This window comes from Olea europaea, chromosome 18, assembly GCF_002742605.1.
Source record: "Olea europaea var. sylvestris chromosome 18, O_europaea_v1, whole genome shotgun sequence".
NCBI lineage: Eukaryota > Viridiplantae > Streptophyta > Magnoliopsida > Lamiales > Oleaceae > Olea > Olea europaea.
In genome coordinates, this window is record NC_036254.1 from 19873419 (window position 1) to 19891174 (window position 17756).

Sequence of the window (17756 nt, forward strand, 5' to 3'; positions counted from 1 at the left end):
TCAATAATAGTTGGGGTCAAAAGTGCAATTATCCCAATGGATAAGTGGATAAGAAGAAGAAAGTCCAGTGACCACCAAACGCTGGGAGCGAAGCGTGGATTACATGTCAATGTCTACTAAATGATCAGTGGAGTGCTTTAAATTTATAGAAATAAGAATGTAAAAAAATTACAGCATTTTATTGTCATTATTTTTTCATGAAAAATATATTTTTATCCAAAATACTACTTTTGTGCTGTTTGAATATTTTTCTACTTTTAATTATATGACTATATTTTTCTCAAAATCAAGATAAATATTTTCTTTATAGGGGGTAGGATTCTATTTTCCAGGAAATTCACTCTTCCTCATCTATTCATAATCTCTCATCTACCTAACAATAAAAATCGAACAAGTATGATATTTTTCAAATTAAAAATTAAATCAATCAAATGCATTTAATTAATAATTTCCATGTAAATAAGTTTTAGACAATTGAATTACCTAAAATTTATTTTCTTTCCTTACAAATTTGATTCTTTCAATTGCAAAAATGATATTTGGGTGGAACAAAAAAAAAAGAATTTCAAGGAATTGAATTGTCTAGAAAATATTTTCTTGGGAATTGTAAATTATTGTGTTTGATTATTATAATTTTTCACGTGAAAAGTATTGAAAAAAAAGTGTTTTTCTGTTCGTTTGACTAGGATTTTATCAACAAAACTAACCTTCCATACTAATATGCCTTTACTTCTCAAGTATTGAGCTCTCATGTCAACAGTGTTTATCCAAGAATCACAGACAAGTTGTACGCTGGGACCACCATACACTTGAATCATTGTTTTATAAGGTGGAGGTCCAAATCTTGCCAGATCAGGTTTGTATAGTGCCCCATAAAGAATGGTCCCGTCCTTTGCCTCTACTTGAATGACATCTGGTGGCTGAAGTTGGAGCTTCTTAAATCTTGGAATGCTGAGCGGCTGCTCAAAAAGAGGCATAATCAAGCTTCCATCAGACAATGAGTGCATAGTAACTTTGGGCGGTGAACCCAAGGAATCATAAATATCCACAAATCTCTGCATCTGATGGTCAAGTACAACCACATGTTTTCCCTTTCCATGGGTCAATCTAAAGGGAACCTGCAAGAGATTACCTGCATCTGAGTATAAATTGGCACGATAAAGATGACATTCCAAAGGGCCGTCTAAAGTTCCAGTGAAATAAACAAAGCCAGCAGCCTCGTTGACACCCACAACTTGCTCAACCATCCAGTCACCTTGAGTTATAGGACCCAAGCACTGTCCATTTGAGTTGTGTAAATATAGATGTCTGAATCCTGTTTTCTCACTAGACCAAATAAACCCTCCAGGAGATCTAGTATTCACTTTGTCTAAAGGGGTGAAGCAATCATGTAGATTTATCCAAGTTTCTTGTTCTTCTTCCAAGATTACTTTTCTCTGGCCTGATTTGATATCAAACTTTAGGATCTCTAGTTTAGAATGTGACCTGTTCAAAACCTGAGCAGTAAGAATATTCCCATGCATCCAACAGACTCTTGCCAAGTATTCCTCATTGTTTGCCTGGCCTCTTTCTCCACACAGAAGATCCATCCAAGTCACCGGACCTCCTGTAGCTGAAACAACACCCAATCGAACTTTAACATTTGGACCACCCACAAAAGGGTAAGAATGATCTTCCTGTGCCTCTGAACCAACAAAACTTTTCCCTTGGTGCATGATCCTAAAAGGAGGTATCTCAGAATAATTCACCTCTGTAAATGCAATAAATTTGCTGTCTAGAGACCACCAGTAGCCGTTTTTACGTTCCATCTCCTCCTACAACCAGTAAACTTAAGTATTCTCCAGCTAGAAAATTTATTAAGTTTATTTTATTGAGGAAAAGAAGTGGTTGTTTCATAAAACATTACATGAATGCATAAATTTGTAATGAAAGAGAGTTTGAACTATAACCTCACCTGGGCTATGTACTCAGAGAGGCCATGTGTCTGAAAAAAGAAAAAGAAAGAAAAAGTATAATCAGGTTTCCAATCAAAAAATAAATGCACCGGCATTCCAATGTTCAAAAGTTTTCAGTCAAACATGAAAAAAATCCACAGAGGCAGGTACGATCATTTAATAAATTAAGTTAGGCGTGTTTCTAAGATCAACAGAGACAGAGATGTTCGTGCAATTTATGGGTAAACTGAAGTATTGCTTTTCCTTTTAAGATCCTATTCTAGCAGCATATGCTCCCCTCTTGCACTTATCCTTTTCCTCACCCTGCACTTCTTCAATTCTACACATTTTCTCTTATTTGTCTTTTATAACTGGTAAACGCTCCATGAACGATATTTCTCCGAAGTTAAACATAATTCATTTCAAATCCCAGATCAGGGTTCGTTTTCCAAATTCAGAGGTAGTATCAGTCGATTCAAAGTTGAAACATAAAAATTTTATATGTTTTCTTTATGATATTAAACAAAATCACGTGAAGAAATGGGAAATCTGGAATTATATAAATCAAATCATCTCTCTTTGAGAATCGGATGTGTTCAGAGTTGTAAAGTTCATCCAGAGACCTGTGTTCCATTTAAAGTCGCAAAGATGAAAAGAAATGTATCTCTGCGCTTTTATTGAAAGAAGAAGGCCAACATGCAGATTCCGTTATAGCAAATAAGTAGCCTACACTATAAATCTTCATAATTTTTCAAACATGAAATAGACCAGCATTTGAGACTATATATCAAATCAAAAGATGACATATTTTTTTTAAATTTTTTATTTTTTGTGCTTCTGAGTGGACTGACATGAAAATATTTGAACATTAAGTAGAGATTATAGAACAGATCTATTGGAAAAGAAAATATAAAACGCAATAAATGAATTACAATATGCAAATTACACAACAGTAGCTTATCTAACACACAATGAACGGTATGGAAAATTGAAGCCAGTAAAGAAATGGAACCTAATGCTTACTATCACGTTTCTATTGGCACCAGATGTCAACTGCTTTGACACGTTGTACATAAGGTTTAACACGTGCAGCTCATTATCTCTCACATAAGAAAGCATGGTGCCATCTGGGGAGACATGTGGATCAATAATTGGTGAGCATGAGGCACTTGGGAGCTTAAGATCTGACTCTATGAAGAGATCCTGAACATAAATCTGCCCACATGCGAAACCAGCAATATGTTATATGAGAACAAATAAAACATATTAGGTGTATTTTATCAAGCGACATAATTGATATACAAAACATATAAAGATGTTCAAGCAAACAAAAAACTTAAAATAAAGAATTATGGTACATTGATTTCTGTTAAAAATGCTGAGAGAATCTTTTCTCTAGTTTACAGCAAAAAAACTAGCTGATGCTCAACCATAAGATAAGTGTTCAAGGTTTGCACCACAAAAGGTAGAGGTCTTTAAATTGGGACTATTCACTTCCATGTAGAGTTTTTAATTGATGCTTCAACACATCCACAAAATTAGGGATCAAGTGAATGTATACCCATGAATGAATATTACAAGGCTTCTCATGGTGTAACGCCTAGTCATGGCTCTTTGGAGAGCAAATGGTCACAAGAATCAATTGAATTTTACACGAATTGGTTGAGCATTTCTCCCTACAAGCATAATCATTGGGACTTAGTTTCTACAGGAAATTTCCCAGGAAAAGATTATCAATGCATGAGAAATTATTCACTGACCCTAAAATATTACAAAGAAGTTAAAAAATATATTAAAAGAAAAGCTAGTATGAATATATTTCCAGGCAATTACAATAACGTTGGCAAGATTAGTTCTTTTAATAACATAATCAAAACCGTATCCAAATTATGCCCAAAACACAAACTCAATCAGTATGCAATTAATCTTGCTCCAATTTACCAATACCATCACCAACTCTCTCAAGGTGACATGTGACCATTCGGCAATATAACAAAAACACCATTCAAGATATTTATCCAATAATAAGTTTGTTTACATGTATAACACGTGCAATTAATTTGAGCAAGTACACAAGTATATTATATTTTTGAAATTGTCAAATAATGTAAGATGTTAAGGAACGCACTCCTGCTGGTAGAGGCACCATAATTCTCTTTTTCCTTGGGCTTGTCTTCACCCATTCGTAGCGTGTCACACCAAGCCCCCGCTCCCTTGATCTCTCCCTCCTCAACTTTTCTTCAGCAGACAAATTATTCTCATCAAGCCCACCATTTGGAGGACTAAAAAACAATTCATGCTTCATGCTAATCGGATCAAACACAAACACCTTCCTATTCAATGTCTGATCAGGACTGAACAAGTATGCTATCAAACTACCATCAAGGCTAAAGCTAATTAAAGTTGGCACTCCATAACCAGGTAAAGGGTGTTGCACTATCTCTTCAACAGGGAATACAGTGCAATTGTCTAGAGCATTTGCAGGAGTTGTGTCAGCTGCAGGCATATCGTGGCGAAGTGATCTCGAACGTTTCAAATTCTTCTTCTTATTACTTGTATTAGGGGATTGCATTACCAATTTATTGACTAAAAATTTAATAGTTTGTGCATCAGTGCAAGCATACCCGACACCCTGAAAGGACAGGAAATAACAAATCAATCGAGCAAATTATAAAATTTTAAACCAACTAAAAATTAAGGAAAAAAATTTACTATTGAATTGCTCCCCTCAATAAATTTGTTTTTCCAATAAAAGTTAAAATTGAATTCGTGCAATAAGAAGAAATTTGATAAATTCTAAATGCAAAACAAAAAATAGGCATTATTAAATTAAGCACTCTATTAATCAAATAATGGGCCACAGAAAAAAAATGTTGAAGCGGTGAACCGTCAGAATTAAAAAGTGCAAGAGATAAGAAAGTTCATTTCGACTTAATCATGCTCAGTTTTACAATTTTGATTGAAGTGAAGCTACTTTCTTGAGCTTCTTTTTTCCTTTCTATTCCTACTTTCCGCAATAGAAAAGGCGTAAAAGAAACAAACTTTCTCTTTTTATTTCTGCAGAAAATAAACAGTAGCAGCCAAGAAAGTGAAAAAGGATTCAAGAATTATTCAGTAAGAAATCCGTTGGAAATTGAAAATAAACGCGAACTTGATTTAATAAATACTCATTAATTAATTAACTATGGAATAACGGTCGTGATAATAAAGTAAATTAGGATCGGAATCGGACCTGTAATTGGTAAACGAAAAACCAATGCAGAAGATCAAGATTCGGATACAATTCCTTTCCAATTGAAATTTTCTCAAAGTTTCAGGAAAATTGAAAATTTGAATCAGATTATCAAAGAATCGATTCCAGAATTAGGAGTATAACGAAAAATTTGAGCATAAAAGTGAATAAAAAGTGGAAAAAAGAGAGGCTTTTTTCCTTAGCGGAGTGAAAGTGAGAAAAAGAACTTGTGTTGTAGAAAGTGAGCGCGTGGGGTTAAAGTCTGATTCAGATAAGTGGGCACCACACCAACCAGATTAAGCAAGTGCTGGATGGGCTGGTTGGGCTTCATTAATTTTAAACCCAGGAATTTAGTCAATGTTTTGATCATATTTAGCTTAAATTTCTCATTATGAATCAATTATTGATATGTAATTATTGTTGTTGCTCCATGAAGAGTGGACATCACTGAGCCCATCGGCTAAGGGTGAAATGTTGAATAAGTTATAACTTTCAAGTCCAATATAACGAATATGATAAAGGAATGAGTCAGTTAACAATTAGAGCTTTCACAAGTCAAGCAAAAGTCAAATAAATTAGACTATAAAACCAATATACGCGTGAGACTTGATTATGGATACAAGACGTGCGTGCTTACAAGTTGAACAAATTGCTCGAACATCACAGACTAAACACAACATGGCCATTGCGATTATCAAAAAGAAAGATGGTAAAACATTAGGTAATATAGAACACCTACTATTATCATAACGGTGAAAACACATCAAATTATGTTCATATGGAGTGTTCACGGTCTCTAAAGAAGGTAGCATGAATATTAGGACAATAAGGTTAGTTCTATTTGTTATAAAAGGGAACTTGAAGACAATGCAATGGTGACCCTAACAATAGGCTTAGTAGACAATCGCGCTAAGACCTCACTTTTATGAAGCTCTAAAAAGTTACATATAGTTCATAAAAATTACAAACAAAATAAAGTCTAAATGCAATCAACTATCCAATTAACAAATATACTAATTTTTAATTAAAATATAAACATTTCAATCTTTATTTGTACAAGTATTTAAAGCTTAATTATGTAGAACACTTGGTAGGAAGATGCAATGATCTTAAGTCATTTAGAGATATTAAAGTTTTATCTTTTTTGAAATTATAAATTTTGAGTTTTTGTTTGACATGATTATATGGTACAATATATATTAATTATTAATAGAGTAAGTGAAAATTTGTAAAGTGGGGATACGTCTATTGGTGTTGTTGAAATGAATTATTTTATTTTTTGAAATATATCGAGAAACTGAATTTGCATCCGATAAATTCATATAAAGAAGCACTTCGATGAAAATTTCAATGATGAGATAACACATTCACTTGAAGAATTTTAGAGTTTGTGATTTCTTATATATGTTGATCAAGCTCTTTCTTCACTCAAGGTTCGAACAATTTCAAAAAGTATGAAAATATGTTTGAATTTTTATTTGACTCTAAAAAGATTAAAGACTGAAAAATGTGACAAGTCTGAAGAATTTTGGAAGTAGAATAGAAATTCTGATATTATAGACGAGAGTTATTTTTTGAGCAGTAAACTTAAGAAATTGTTTGTTAGAAGCTATCAAAAAGACGAATGAAGTGCTTGATATATTAAAATTATGGACTGTTATTTTTTAAATGTGTGAATTGTTTATAGAATATTATTGACTATATTCTTTACAATTGCATTTGTCAAGAATAGCTTCTAGAAGTGAAGTTGATAAAATTCTAGATTTGGTTAACGATGTCATAAGAAATGTTGAATGGATTGGTCATGTTGTCTATTTTAAAAAGGTTCTAAAATAGTTCAATTGTAATGGTATAATTGTTGATTTTCTATTATGAAAATTTGGATATTTGAAAGTTTTATATTATTATTTTTATAATTTTGAATATTTTTATTCAATAAAAAATATTATTTATTACTATTATATATATTTTTAAAATATTTATAGATCCCATATTTGAAGTTGGCATAAGATCCCAAAAGTCTGAGGATCAGTCCTACGATAAAGATGTATTTTTAAAGTGAAAAGATGGTATACAGTTTCATCACGAACAAAGGCTTGTCAACGTCCAAATTGCCTAAAAAGACCATGATTTGTTAGTCTACTTGTTTGCTCCAAGTTTTAGAATGACTAAACATGCATGTGAATTGGATTGAGGTTGGAGTACATTATGGTGGTCATGACTGGAAAGAGAAGATGAACCTAGAAGGACTTAGATGCAGGATGTAACTCAAGGAGTAGCGAGATGAAACATCATATGAAGAAAACTAAAAGGTTGTAATGACATTATTTTTTTTGCAAAAAGAAGAGAAGACGATGGGAAGGATTTTTTTTTCTCATTTAACATTTTTTATATTATTTTATCTCTTATTTTAGGAGTGGATGTATGGTGTTCAATCTCACAATCTGGTTATTTCAAGAACCAGGACTACTCATCAAACTTTTGGTATATTGCAAATTGAACCATTCGGTTCCACGTAATTTTTGGAACCGATTAGAAACAAGTAGTTCGATTAAAAATGACCTCCCCTGATGAGCCTCGGGTGGTTTCTCTAGGCATTTCAAGAATCCAAACCATTTAATTTTCATGTAGATTTTGAAATCAATCTCAATAAATGCTCACCCCTGCTTATTTGTTAGCTATTTCTATATTTCATTTTATTTGGTTTCCAATGCTCCTAAAAACTACTTTAAAACAAAGAAATTGAAATTTTTAATGGCACTTATTTATGAACACTATAAAAAAAGGTCTAACCCGTCACAAAATTTAAAGTTAAGGACCTGTGTATGAAAAAATTAAAATGAGATCCTAAATTGACATTCAATAATAGTTGGGGTCAAAAGTGCAATTATCCCAATGGATAAGTGGATAAGAAGAAGAAAGTCCAGTGACCACCAAACGCTGGGAGCGAAGCGTGGATTACATGTCAATGTCTACTAAATGATCAGTGGAGTGCTTTAAATTTATAGAAATAAGAATGTAAAAAAATTACAGCATTTTATTGTCATTATTTTTTCATGAAAAATATATTTTTATACAAAATACTACTTTTGTGCTGTTTGAATATTTTTTTACTTTTGATCATATGACTATATTTTTCTTAAAATCAAGATAAATATTTTCTTTATAGGGGGTGAGATTCTATCTTTCAAGAAATTCACTCTCCCTCATCTATTCATAATCTCTCATCTACCTAACAATAAAAATCGAACAAGTATGATATTTTTCAAATTAAAAATTAAATCAATCAAATGCATTTAATTAATAATTTCCATGTAAATAAGTTTTAGACAATTGAATTACCTAAAATTTATTTTCTTTCCTTACAAATTTGATTCTTTCAATTGCAAAAATGATATTTGGGTGGAACAAAAAAAAAAGAATTTCAAGGAATTGAATTGTCTAGAAAATATTTTCTTGGGAATTGTAAATTATTGTGTTTGATTATTATAATTTTTCACGTGAAAAGTATTGAAAAAAAAGTGTTTTTCTGTTCGTTTGGCTTTGTTTTACATGAAAATTGTCAATTAAAGGGAAAGAATTTCCTAGTATTGGGGATGAAATTTGTTTTCATTGCAAAAAAAAAAAAAAAAAGTCATCTATCTTTTAATATTCGTTTGGCTTTGTTTTATATGAAAATTGTCAATTAATGGGAAATATTTTTTTACAATAAATATTAGACTTTGTTTCCATTGACAAGAAAAAAAATTGAAAAAAAAAATGCTACAGTACCGAGAATTGGAGAATTCCAATTCAAGGATTTGATGGAAAATGCTGACGTGGCCAAGAAAGGTGGAATTTGTTTTCCATGGAAAATTTCACCTTCCAAACACTACAAAAGTTATAAAATTGTATTGATTTTTCATTTTTCATTGAAAATGTGAGGCTATCAAACACACACTAAATGTTTCGAATACTACTTATCTGGACCGGGTCAAGGGCAACCACGAAGGCTCAGGGCATTGGCCCATTAAAAAAAAATTCCTATTCAATTCAAAAACGAGAGGAGTGAAGTTTTGAATTCATTAATGAGGTGCTAATTACAAATTTATTAAATTAATATACAATTAATAATATTATTACTTAATTTAATCATTATTCTCTTCTTTCTCTCTCTATCATTTTCATTCTCTCTAAAATATACACACCCAAATCTGAAACCCAGAAAATCCCAAATCACACTACCATCAAATCTCTTCTCTTCTTCGGCGTCACACAACACCTTCCTGTTGGAGAAAATTCAACGGACTGGAGTAGAGATCACAAAATATAAACCGAAAACGCCAATAACAAGATAATCTCGAACTTGCATCAATGAATGGCTTGAACACGATATCGTTGTCCTCAAAAAATATTTGCTCCTTCTCTTGTGAATTTGAGATGTTTTGAAGGTTGTTAGCAAATGATTTGTATAATTATAACAAGTCTTGCAAGGATTTAAGTACCAAAGCACAAATGCAAATCCTAGAGAACTTAAAGAACACAAAGGATGAAATATGAATATGACTTTTAAAGACTTTGATCTTTGATTTTGGAAGTAATATGGAACCTTGATGTTTTTGTGATTTTTTTGCCTTCAATATGGATCCACTATTTATAGGCATAAGCCACATGTACCAAACGGTGCCAAAATATAAGCCAAAAGTCAACAAAATTGAACCTACAACGGCTAAAAACCGACCTCAAACGGTTGGATTTTTTGTACCATGCAGTCAGTCGCATGGTTAAACTCAAACCGGGCCTCTAAGTTTCGGTAGGTCCTTGTGCGACCTCAAGGTTACTCGGGGCCACCATTTTCAGTTTCATTCCAACTTCCACTTCCATTGATTTATTGATGTTGAACAACAATTCTCAATAATCCCCCACTTGTTCAATATTCAATAAAATCTCATATTCAAAGAATACGATACTCATGCCTAAGGATTAGATATCTTTCAATTTAAATCTAACCATAATGTAATTCCTACAAAGTAAAGTCAGAAATAAAGGTAGTCATAGCTTTGAACCAGTCATTCCATATGACGATACTAGTAAGAACACATACACGAGTATCACGTGTTCTCAAGTTCATCATAACTCGCTTCGTGCTTTTATGGCCTTGCGCTTATCCTTTTCAACAATCTTTTAAGAGAGAAACTCCAACTCTCTATTAAGGCGGCACCGCCTTAAAGATTGTTTAAGTAAAATCCTTCCAGTACCTTTGTTATCTTTAGAGGTACTTGTATTTTAGTACTGAACTTCATTAAGAGCTTATAACTCATCCCTCATTTCAATAACAACCAGCATTAATGTAATTAGGATAGGATTATTGCGGATTTTTTAATAATGCTGCAACTATTCACATATCGAATGACTTGTTGTTATCCTTTGAACCCGTAAATTACCTTTTGAGTAATGACAGGTAGGGTTGCTGTCATTGGTGAACTTTTTTAGTTAAGGAGTTTCAACTTCATCCTACTCGAAGTAGATGCTACTAAATCTCTGTTTAGAGATTTAGTCAAAGGATTCGTCAAATTCTCAATTGACCTTACATAATTTAGGAAAATTATTCCATCCTTGATTAACTTCCTTATATAGTCATGTCTAAGGCTCATGTGTCTAGACTTTTCGTTGTATACCTCGTTGTATGCTTTTGCGAATGTGGTTTAACTATCACACTTGATAGGTATTGAATAAATATTCTTCGATCTCAAAGGTATATCGTAAAAGAGATCTTTAAGCCACTCAACTTCTTTCCCAGTATCCGATAGGGTTACAAATTCTGATTCCATAGTCGAGTGTGTTATGCATGTTTGTTTCTTTGATTTTCAAGAAACAACACTCCTCCTAGAGTGAACACCAAACCTGAGGTGGATTTACTTTCACAAGTGGTAGATATCCAACTAGTATCGGTAAATTCTTCCAATATTGCCAGGAATTTAGTATATTACAGGCCTAAGTTCTTAATTTTCTTTAAGTATCCAAGAACTCTCCCAATGGCTCTCTAATGGTGTTTGCTTGGATTGCTAGTAACTCTACTAAATTTACTAATAGCATATGCTATATCCGGTTTTGTACTCTGAACTTCATACATAAGACTTTCAATAGCACTAGCATATTCCAATTGAGCAATTGCCCTTCCATCATCCTTTACAAGTTTTGACCTTGGATCAACCAGGGTACTATATTCTTTTATGTTCAAGTGTTTGAACTTGTTTATCACATTCTCAATATAATGTGATTGACTTAGGTGATAATCCTAACTAGTCTTTGTGACTTTGATACCTAAAATGATAACCACTTGACCAAGATCCTTCATCTTGAATGTGGAAGATAGAAACTTTTTTGTTTCTTATATGCCGTCCATGTGATTGCTCATGATTAACATGTCGTCAACATATAAACATATAAATGTCATATAATCGTGATACACTTTAGAATATAAATATATATCTACGCTATTATGTTTAAATTCGAATGATGTTATAGCTAAGTCAAATTTCTCATGCCATTTCTTAGGTGTCTGCTTCAAACCATATAAAGATTTTACTAACTTGCATACCTTATGTTCATTTCCAAGTAGAATGAACCCTTCGCGTTGCTCTATATAGACCTCCTCGTCAAGATCTCCATTTAAAAATGCCGTCTTGACATCCATTTGATGAACATGCAAGTCATAAATTGAAACTAATGCAAATAATATCATAATCGATGTTATTCTGGCTACCGGTGCATAAGTGTCAAAATAGTCGATTCCTTCCTTTTTTCGATATCCTTTTACTACTAATCTAGTTTTGAAAGTATTTAGAGAGCCATCAACATTATATTTCCTCCTAAATATCCATTTACATCCAATATGTTTGGATCTCGGTGGTAGATCGACAAGTTCCCAAGTTTTAGTAGACATTATCGAATTTATTCCATCTTTAATTGCATCTTTCCAAAAAATACTATCACGAGAAGCCATAGCTTCTTTATAGGTTTTAGGGTCGGTTTCCACTTATAGAACAAAAGGAATTGTTCTTACAACATTCAACTCATTTCCTTCTACTAAGTAAAAGGTGATAAGTTGAGAATCAATTTCATCTGGTCCCAAAGACTTCTCAACTTGAGTTCTCTTACTTCTTTATGGTTCACTAGATTCATCAACATCTTTAGAAGATATTTCATCGTGTGTTCCACTTGAGCTAGGGATGTTTTCAATATTTTCCTTTAATTCATTATCCGATGATAACAAATCTTCAAAAAAACTCAATATCACTTGATTCGATAATCACATTGTTCTCCAAGTTTAGCAATCTATAAGATTTGCTATTGTTAGTTTATCCAACAAAAGCACATTTAATGTCTCTTGGACCTAATTTGGTCCTATTAGGATTTGTGTTCTTACAATAAGCATGACACCCCCACACTTTGAAGTATCCAATGTTTGGTTTCTTCCTTTCCACAATTCATAGGGAGAAACATTTGTATGTTTAGAAGGAATTCTATTAAGTATCCTACATGCACTTAATAAGGTTTCACCCCATAAATTAAACGGCAACTTAGCATATATAAGCACGACATTAATCATTTCTACTAAAGTTCTATTATTCCTTTCAGTCAAACCGTTTTGTTCGAGTGTCCTAGGTGCAAAATATTGGTGAATTATGTCATGTTGTTCACAATATAAATTAAATTCACTAGAAAAATATTCACAACCTCTATCACTTCTTAAGGTTTTTATTTTTTTATTTAAGTGATTTTCAACTTTATTTTTATAAGTCTTAAATAAATTAAATGCCTCGTATTTATGTTTCATCAAATAAACATAGATATATCTTGAGCAATCATCAATAAATGTTATGAAATATCTATTTCCACCTCTTGTTGGCATGTCATTCAATTCACATATATCGGAATGAATTAATTCTAATATGCTAGAAATCCTCTTAACGCTTTGATAGGGCTTTTTAACCATTTTTGTTTCTATACATGTTTTGCATTTAATGTCATCATTTTCATCATATGAAATTAAGTCACAATTTTTCATGTGTTGCATGGTATTTTTACCTATGTGACCTAATCCAGCATGCCATAAAGTAAATAAATCAATCATGTAAGCAAAATCAACTTTATTTATTTCATTGTCAATAGTACATAGTTTGACCATTCCTTCACATGAATAGCCCTTTCTAACAAATTTTTCATTAAGTGACAATATAAGTTTACCGGACTCAAAGACACTTTTAATGCCTGATTTCCCCAAAAGATTTCTACTCACTAAGTTCATATTCATATCCGGTACATGTAATACATTTGTGAGAGTAACATTTTTCTCAGAAGTGAAGATAATTTCTACACTTCCTTTTCCAATTACTTTGGACCGCACCTCGTTACCCATTTGGATCTATTGGTTTCCATCCACTTCATTGTATGTTCTGAACAAAGATTTTTCATATGATACATGCATCGTGACACAAGTATCATACCACCAGTTGGGAACCTTTCCCTTAATTACATTTATTTCGCTCACGGTGGCCAGAATCTTGTCTTGTTGGATGGAATTCACTTTACCCTCGGAGTTGTTGTGTTTTCGATGTCTAAAATCTTTTGCGTAGTGTCCAGATTTTCCACAAACAAAGCATCCTCCTTTGGTCTTCTACTTGAACTTATTAAGGTTCCTTGAAGGCTTCCATTTGTTGGATTTTGTTGGCGGTTCGAAATTTTCAACAGCATTTACTTTGGAAGTGCCCTCATGAGAATCACTTTTATCACGTATTCTCGACTCTTCCTCAATCCGAAGATGTTTTTGCAGTTGTTCCAAAGAATAATCTTTGGAACTATGCATTATCTTCTTCCGATATCCTTTCCAAGTTCCAGAAAGTTTGGCAATTATAGCCCCCCACTTGAAAGGCCTCCAGTATTTTAATTTTCGCCACCTTCAACTTATTGACAATTACTTGCATTTCATGTATTTGGGGAAGAAGGAGAATATTCTCTAAAAATTTAAAATCGAAGTACTTAGAAAGTAAAAATTTCTTTGTACCTTCTTCTTCCGCTTTGTACTTATTTTCGAGCGCATCCCAAATTTCCTTTGCTGAATTTGTGTTTGTATATAAGTCATACAAACGATCTGATAATGCGTTGAGGATGTGATCATGACATATTAACTCATCTTCTTAGCGCTTTTGTCTTTCATTCCTCACCACTTCGGTTTCTCCATTGTTGGTTCTGGTAGTGGTGCTAATTTCGGATCTAGGATGTAGAAAATCTTTAGTGCAGTGAAAAGAAACTTCAATTTGTCTTTCCATCGAGTATAGTTCGTTCTGTCGAATTGATCTAACTGTACGAAGTCTTGATTCATGAGTTTGATTGTCGCCAACGTTGTCTCGCTTTCCATTGCAAAACTATCGTTTGAGATTGTTGAAGAAAATTCACCTGATTGGGGTAGAGATCACAAAATATGAACTGGAAACGTCAATAACAAGATAATCTCGAACTTGTATCAATGAATGACTTGAACACGATATCGTTGTTCTCAAACAATATTTGCCCCTTCTCCTATGAATTTGAGATGCTTCGAAAGTTGTTGGCAAATGGTTTACAGGATTATAACAAGCCTTGCAAGGATTTAAGCACCAAAGCACAAGTGCAAATCCTAGAGAACTTGAAGAACACAAAGAATGAAATTTGAATATGACTTTTAAAGACTTTGATCTTTGATTTTGGAAGTAATATGGAACCTTGATATTTTTGTGATTTTTTTGCCTTCAATATGGATCCACTATTTATAGGCATAAGCCACATGTACGAAATGGTGCCAAAATATAAGCCAAAAGTCACCAAAATTGAACTTACAACGTCCAAAAACCGACCTCAAACGGTCGAATTTTTTGTACCATGCGATTGCATAGTACAAATCCATGCGGTCACATGGTTAGACTTAAACGGGGCCCCTAAGTTTCGATAGGTCCTTGTGCGACCGCATACCACACTCGGGGCCACCATTTTCAATTTCATTCCAACTTCCACTCCATTGATTTTTTGATGTTGAACAACAATTCTCAACACTTCCCTCATCTTCGGCGCGGTCACGTACTTCAGTCACCGATGCTTCCTTATCGACTCCAACACCCATAACCGCTTCGCAAAAAGGGAGGTGAATTATCGAAAACGACACTAAATTACGTAAATGCTCATACCAGGTACCCCACTATTTGAATCGGAGTATAGATAAATGTGTCTAACAAGAGCTAGGGATAAGCTTTTGTACAGTTCAAAAACGCCATCGTCTTTTGCGATTTAAAAAACTATTCTGAAAGCATAAGCTTACCACCGTGTTGATGGTAGAGACTCGCCGTAGAGTTGGAGCCTCGTTTTAATCAAGTCAATTGGAATTTGCAGTGCACGATGTTGAAGGTGAAGATGAATGTAAGCCAGGCTTAGTGGATTCGGATTACGAGCAAGAGGCCTCTCAATTAAGGATGATCAAAATCTGAATACTACGAGGCTTTTCCATGATTTTAACCTTTAAAGATAAAGAAGCTTCCAGAATGAAGTTTCTGAAGCAGGTTTTGAGCTCAACAAAATGATGGGATTGCATATTTACAAGATATCATACTCCAAAGTCCAATCAAATCAACCACGAATTTCCACGACAAGCAACAAAGAATTTTGCCACTAGTACATTCCTTCTTTACATCAATCTTGACATTCCTTTTGTTTTCAAAAAATGTGTAGATGGGAGTTTTTTTTTTTTTTTTGGGAAATTGGCGAATGAGAAACTGTCAAACCAATCATGATTGAAGCAACAAATGTTGTACAAATGCGCTAAAGTCGATTGGCTTAGGCAGTTGTCAAACCTGAGAATAATAATAGCTGGAATGAGTTCATGGCTTTGTTAGTTGATGTTGCTGCTATTGTGAACACCACGATATTTGTTGTAGCACTTTGGCATTTCCGAAGAAATGGGGCAACTGTTACTATTAGGCTCTCGTGGAAAGAGTTAAAAATCATAATGGTGGTGTTTACAGTCGGTGGTGGTACTAGTGGTGGTCATAAATGGTGGTGGTGGTGGTGGTGTCGTCCATGGTGGTAATGGTGGTGGTCACAAATGATCGTGGTGGTGGTGGTAGTGGAGTGTTGGTGGTGCCATCCATGGTGGTGATGTAGGTGGTGGTATGGATAGGAATAATAGGATGGGATGAAGATTGTTATTGTGACTAATTATTTGAGTTGTTGTGATTAATAATTACCAATAGTTAATTTGATCGTTAAAATAAAAAATTTGTGACCAATAAATAATACTTGACTTAATAAAAGTGAGACTGCAACTAAATTTGTAATATTGTCTCACAATTGAGAACGCACTATAGGGCAAAACATTCACATTAAAAATATAAACGATCATATATAGTCACAAATAACACAAACTTGGTGACAAACAGTCACAATTAACACATAAAAATATTACAAATAGTAACAAAAAAGTGGCTATAAAAAGTTATTATTCACATATTAAATCTTATAACATTGATAACACAGCATATAGTCACAGTTACACGAATGCTGGTCAAATATAGTCAAATTTAAGATAGATTAGGTCATAGAAACACATTTAAGAAAGACCTGATCACGGACAATCACATTTAGGAATATTTGGTCACATACAATCAAAGTTAAAATAAACTTGATTATATACGGTCATTGAAAATTTGTGACCAATAAATAATATGGATTTTAATAAAATGAATGATTTACCATTAAATTTGTAATTAAGATCCACAAATTTTGTTTTGTGATTATGATTTTGTGTAATTTATGACTAATATGTGACTGTGACCATCAGTTACGCGTGATCATAATCGTGACTTGATTAATTAAACTTTAGATCATAACTTTTTATTAGGGATCGAAAAATGTAACCAAACTTTTATAAAGAGTCACAACACCAAATTTTTATAGTTCACATAAGCGTCAGGAATCCACTTATGATCATTTATCAAGGGTCAAAATATGAGCTATGAAGTAGATTCGTGATGGTTAAATACGTTGTGTCCTATGCATTTTGTGATCTGTGATCGAAAAATAACTTACCTATATATATTTTGATTTGTGATTGAAAAATAAGTTATAACCAATTATTGAATAATTGTGACCAATAAATGAGTAATTTATGACTAATATAATACGTGATCTAAAAATTTGTGATAGTGAATAAATATGTAATTCTGACTTACAATTTGTGTCTTTGTGACTGATAGATAAGCCGTGATACACTAATTTGATGATTAAATCAAATAATATGTGACATAAAATGTATGATTTTGTGACTAAATTTGAAATTGTGAACTACAATTTGTGGTTTCGTAACCGATAAATAAGTTGTGATCAATTAATTTAATAATTTGTAATCAAAAAATGACTTTTGATAATTAATTTAATAATTAGTGATTTATACGTTTTATGATTTATGATTGAAAAATAAGTCGTGACAATAACCAATTATTGGGTAATCGTGACTAATGAAACAAGTTATTTGTGACTAACAAATGATACATGACCTAAAAATGTGTCATTACGACTAAATT

At 32.9% G+C, this 17756-nt stretch overlaps 1 protein-coding gene across 1 annotated transcript; it reads right to left on the reverse strand.

Annotated features, from left to right (window-relative positions):
* LOC111366838 (dipeptidyl aminopeptidase 4-like) lies at window positions 1-5401 on the reverse strand. Its single transcript, XM_022987532.1, has 6 exons — window positions 5167-5401; window positions 4063-4566; window positions 2958-3149; window positions 1955-1984; window positions 684-1814; window positions 1-81 (listed from the first exon to the last, which is right to left on the reverse strand). The coding sequence occupies exons 2-6, from the start codon at window positions 4504-4506 to the stop codon at window positions 1-3; spliced, it is 1878 nt and encodes a 625-aa protein (XP_022843300.1). The 5' UTR covers window positions 4507-4566; window positions 5167-5401.
* Between the last annotated feature and the right edge of the window lie 12355 nt (window positions 5402-17756).

What these genes read in the sequence shown, in the direction of transcription:
- LOC111366838 (XM_022987532.1), bottom strand. Translation starts at nt 4,506, where the DNA reads ATGCAATCCCCTAATACAAGTAATAAGAAGAAGAATTTGAAACGTTCG. An exon ending in GTGCCAATAGAAACGTGATA is followed by an intron (nt 1,985 to 2,957) that starts GTAAGCATTAGG and finishes TTCTTTTTTCAG; the next exon opens with ACACATGGCCTCTCTGAGTA. An exon ending in TCTCTGAGTACATAGCCCAG is followed by an intron (nt 1,815 to 1,954) that starts GTGAGGTTATAG and finishes TACTGGTTGTAG; the next exon opens with GAGGAGATGGAACGTAAAAA.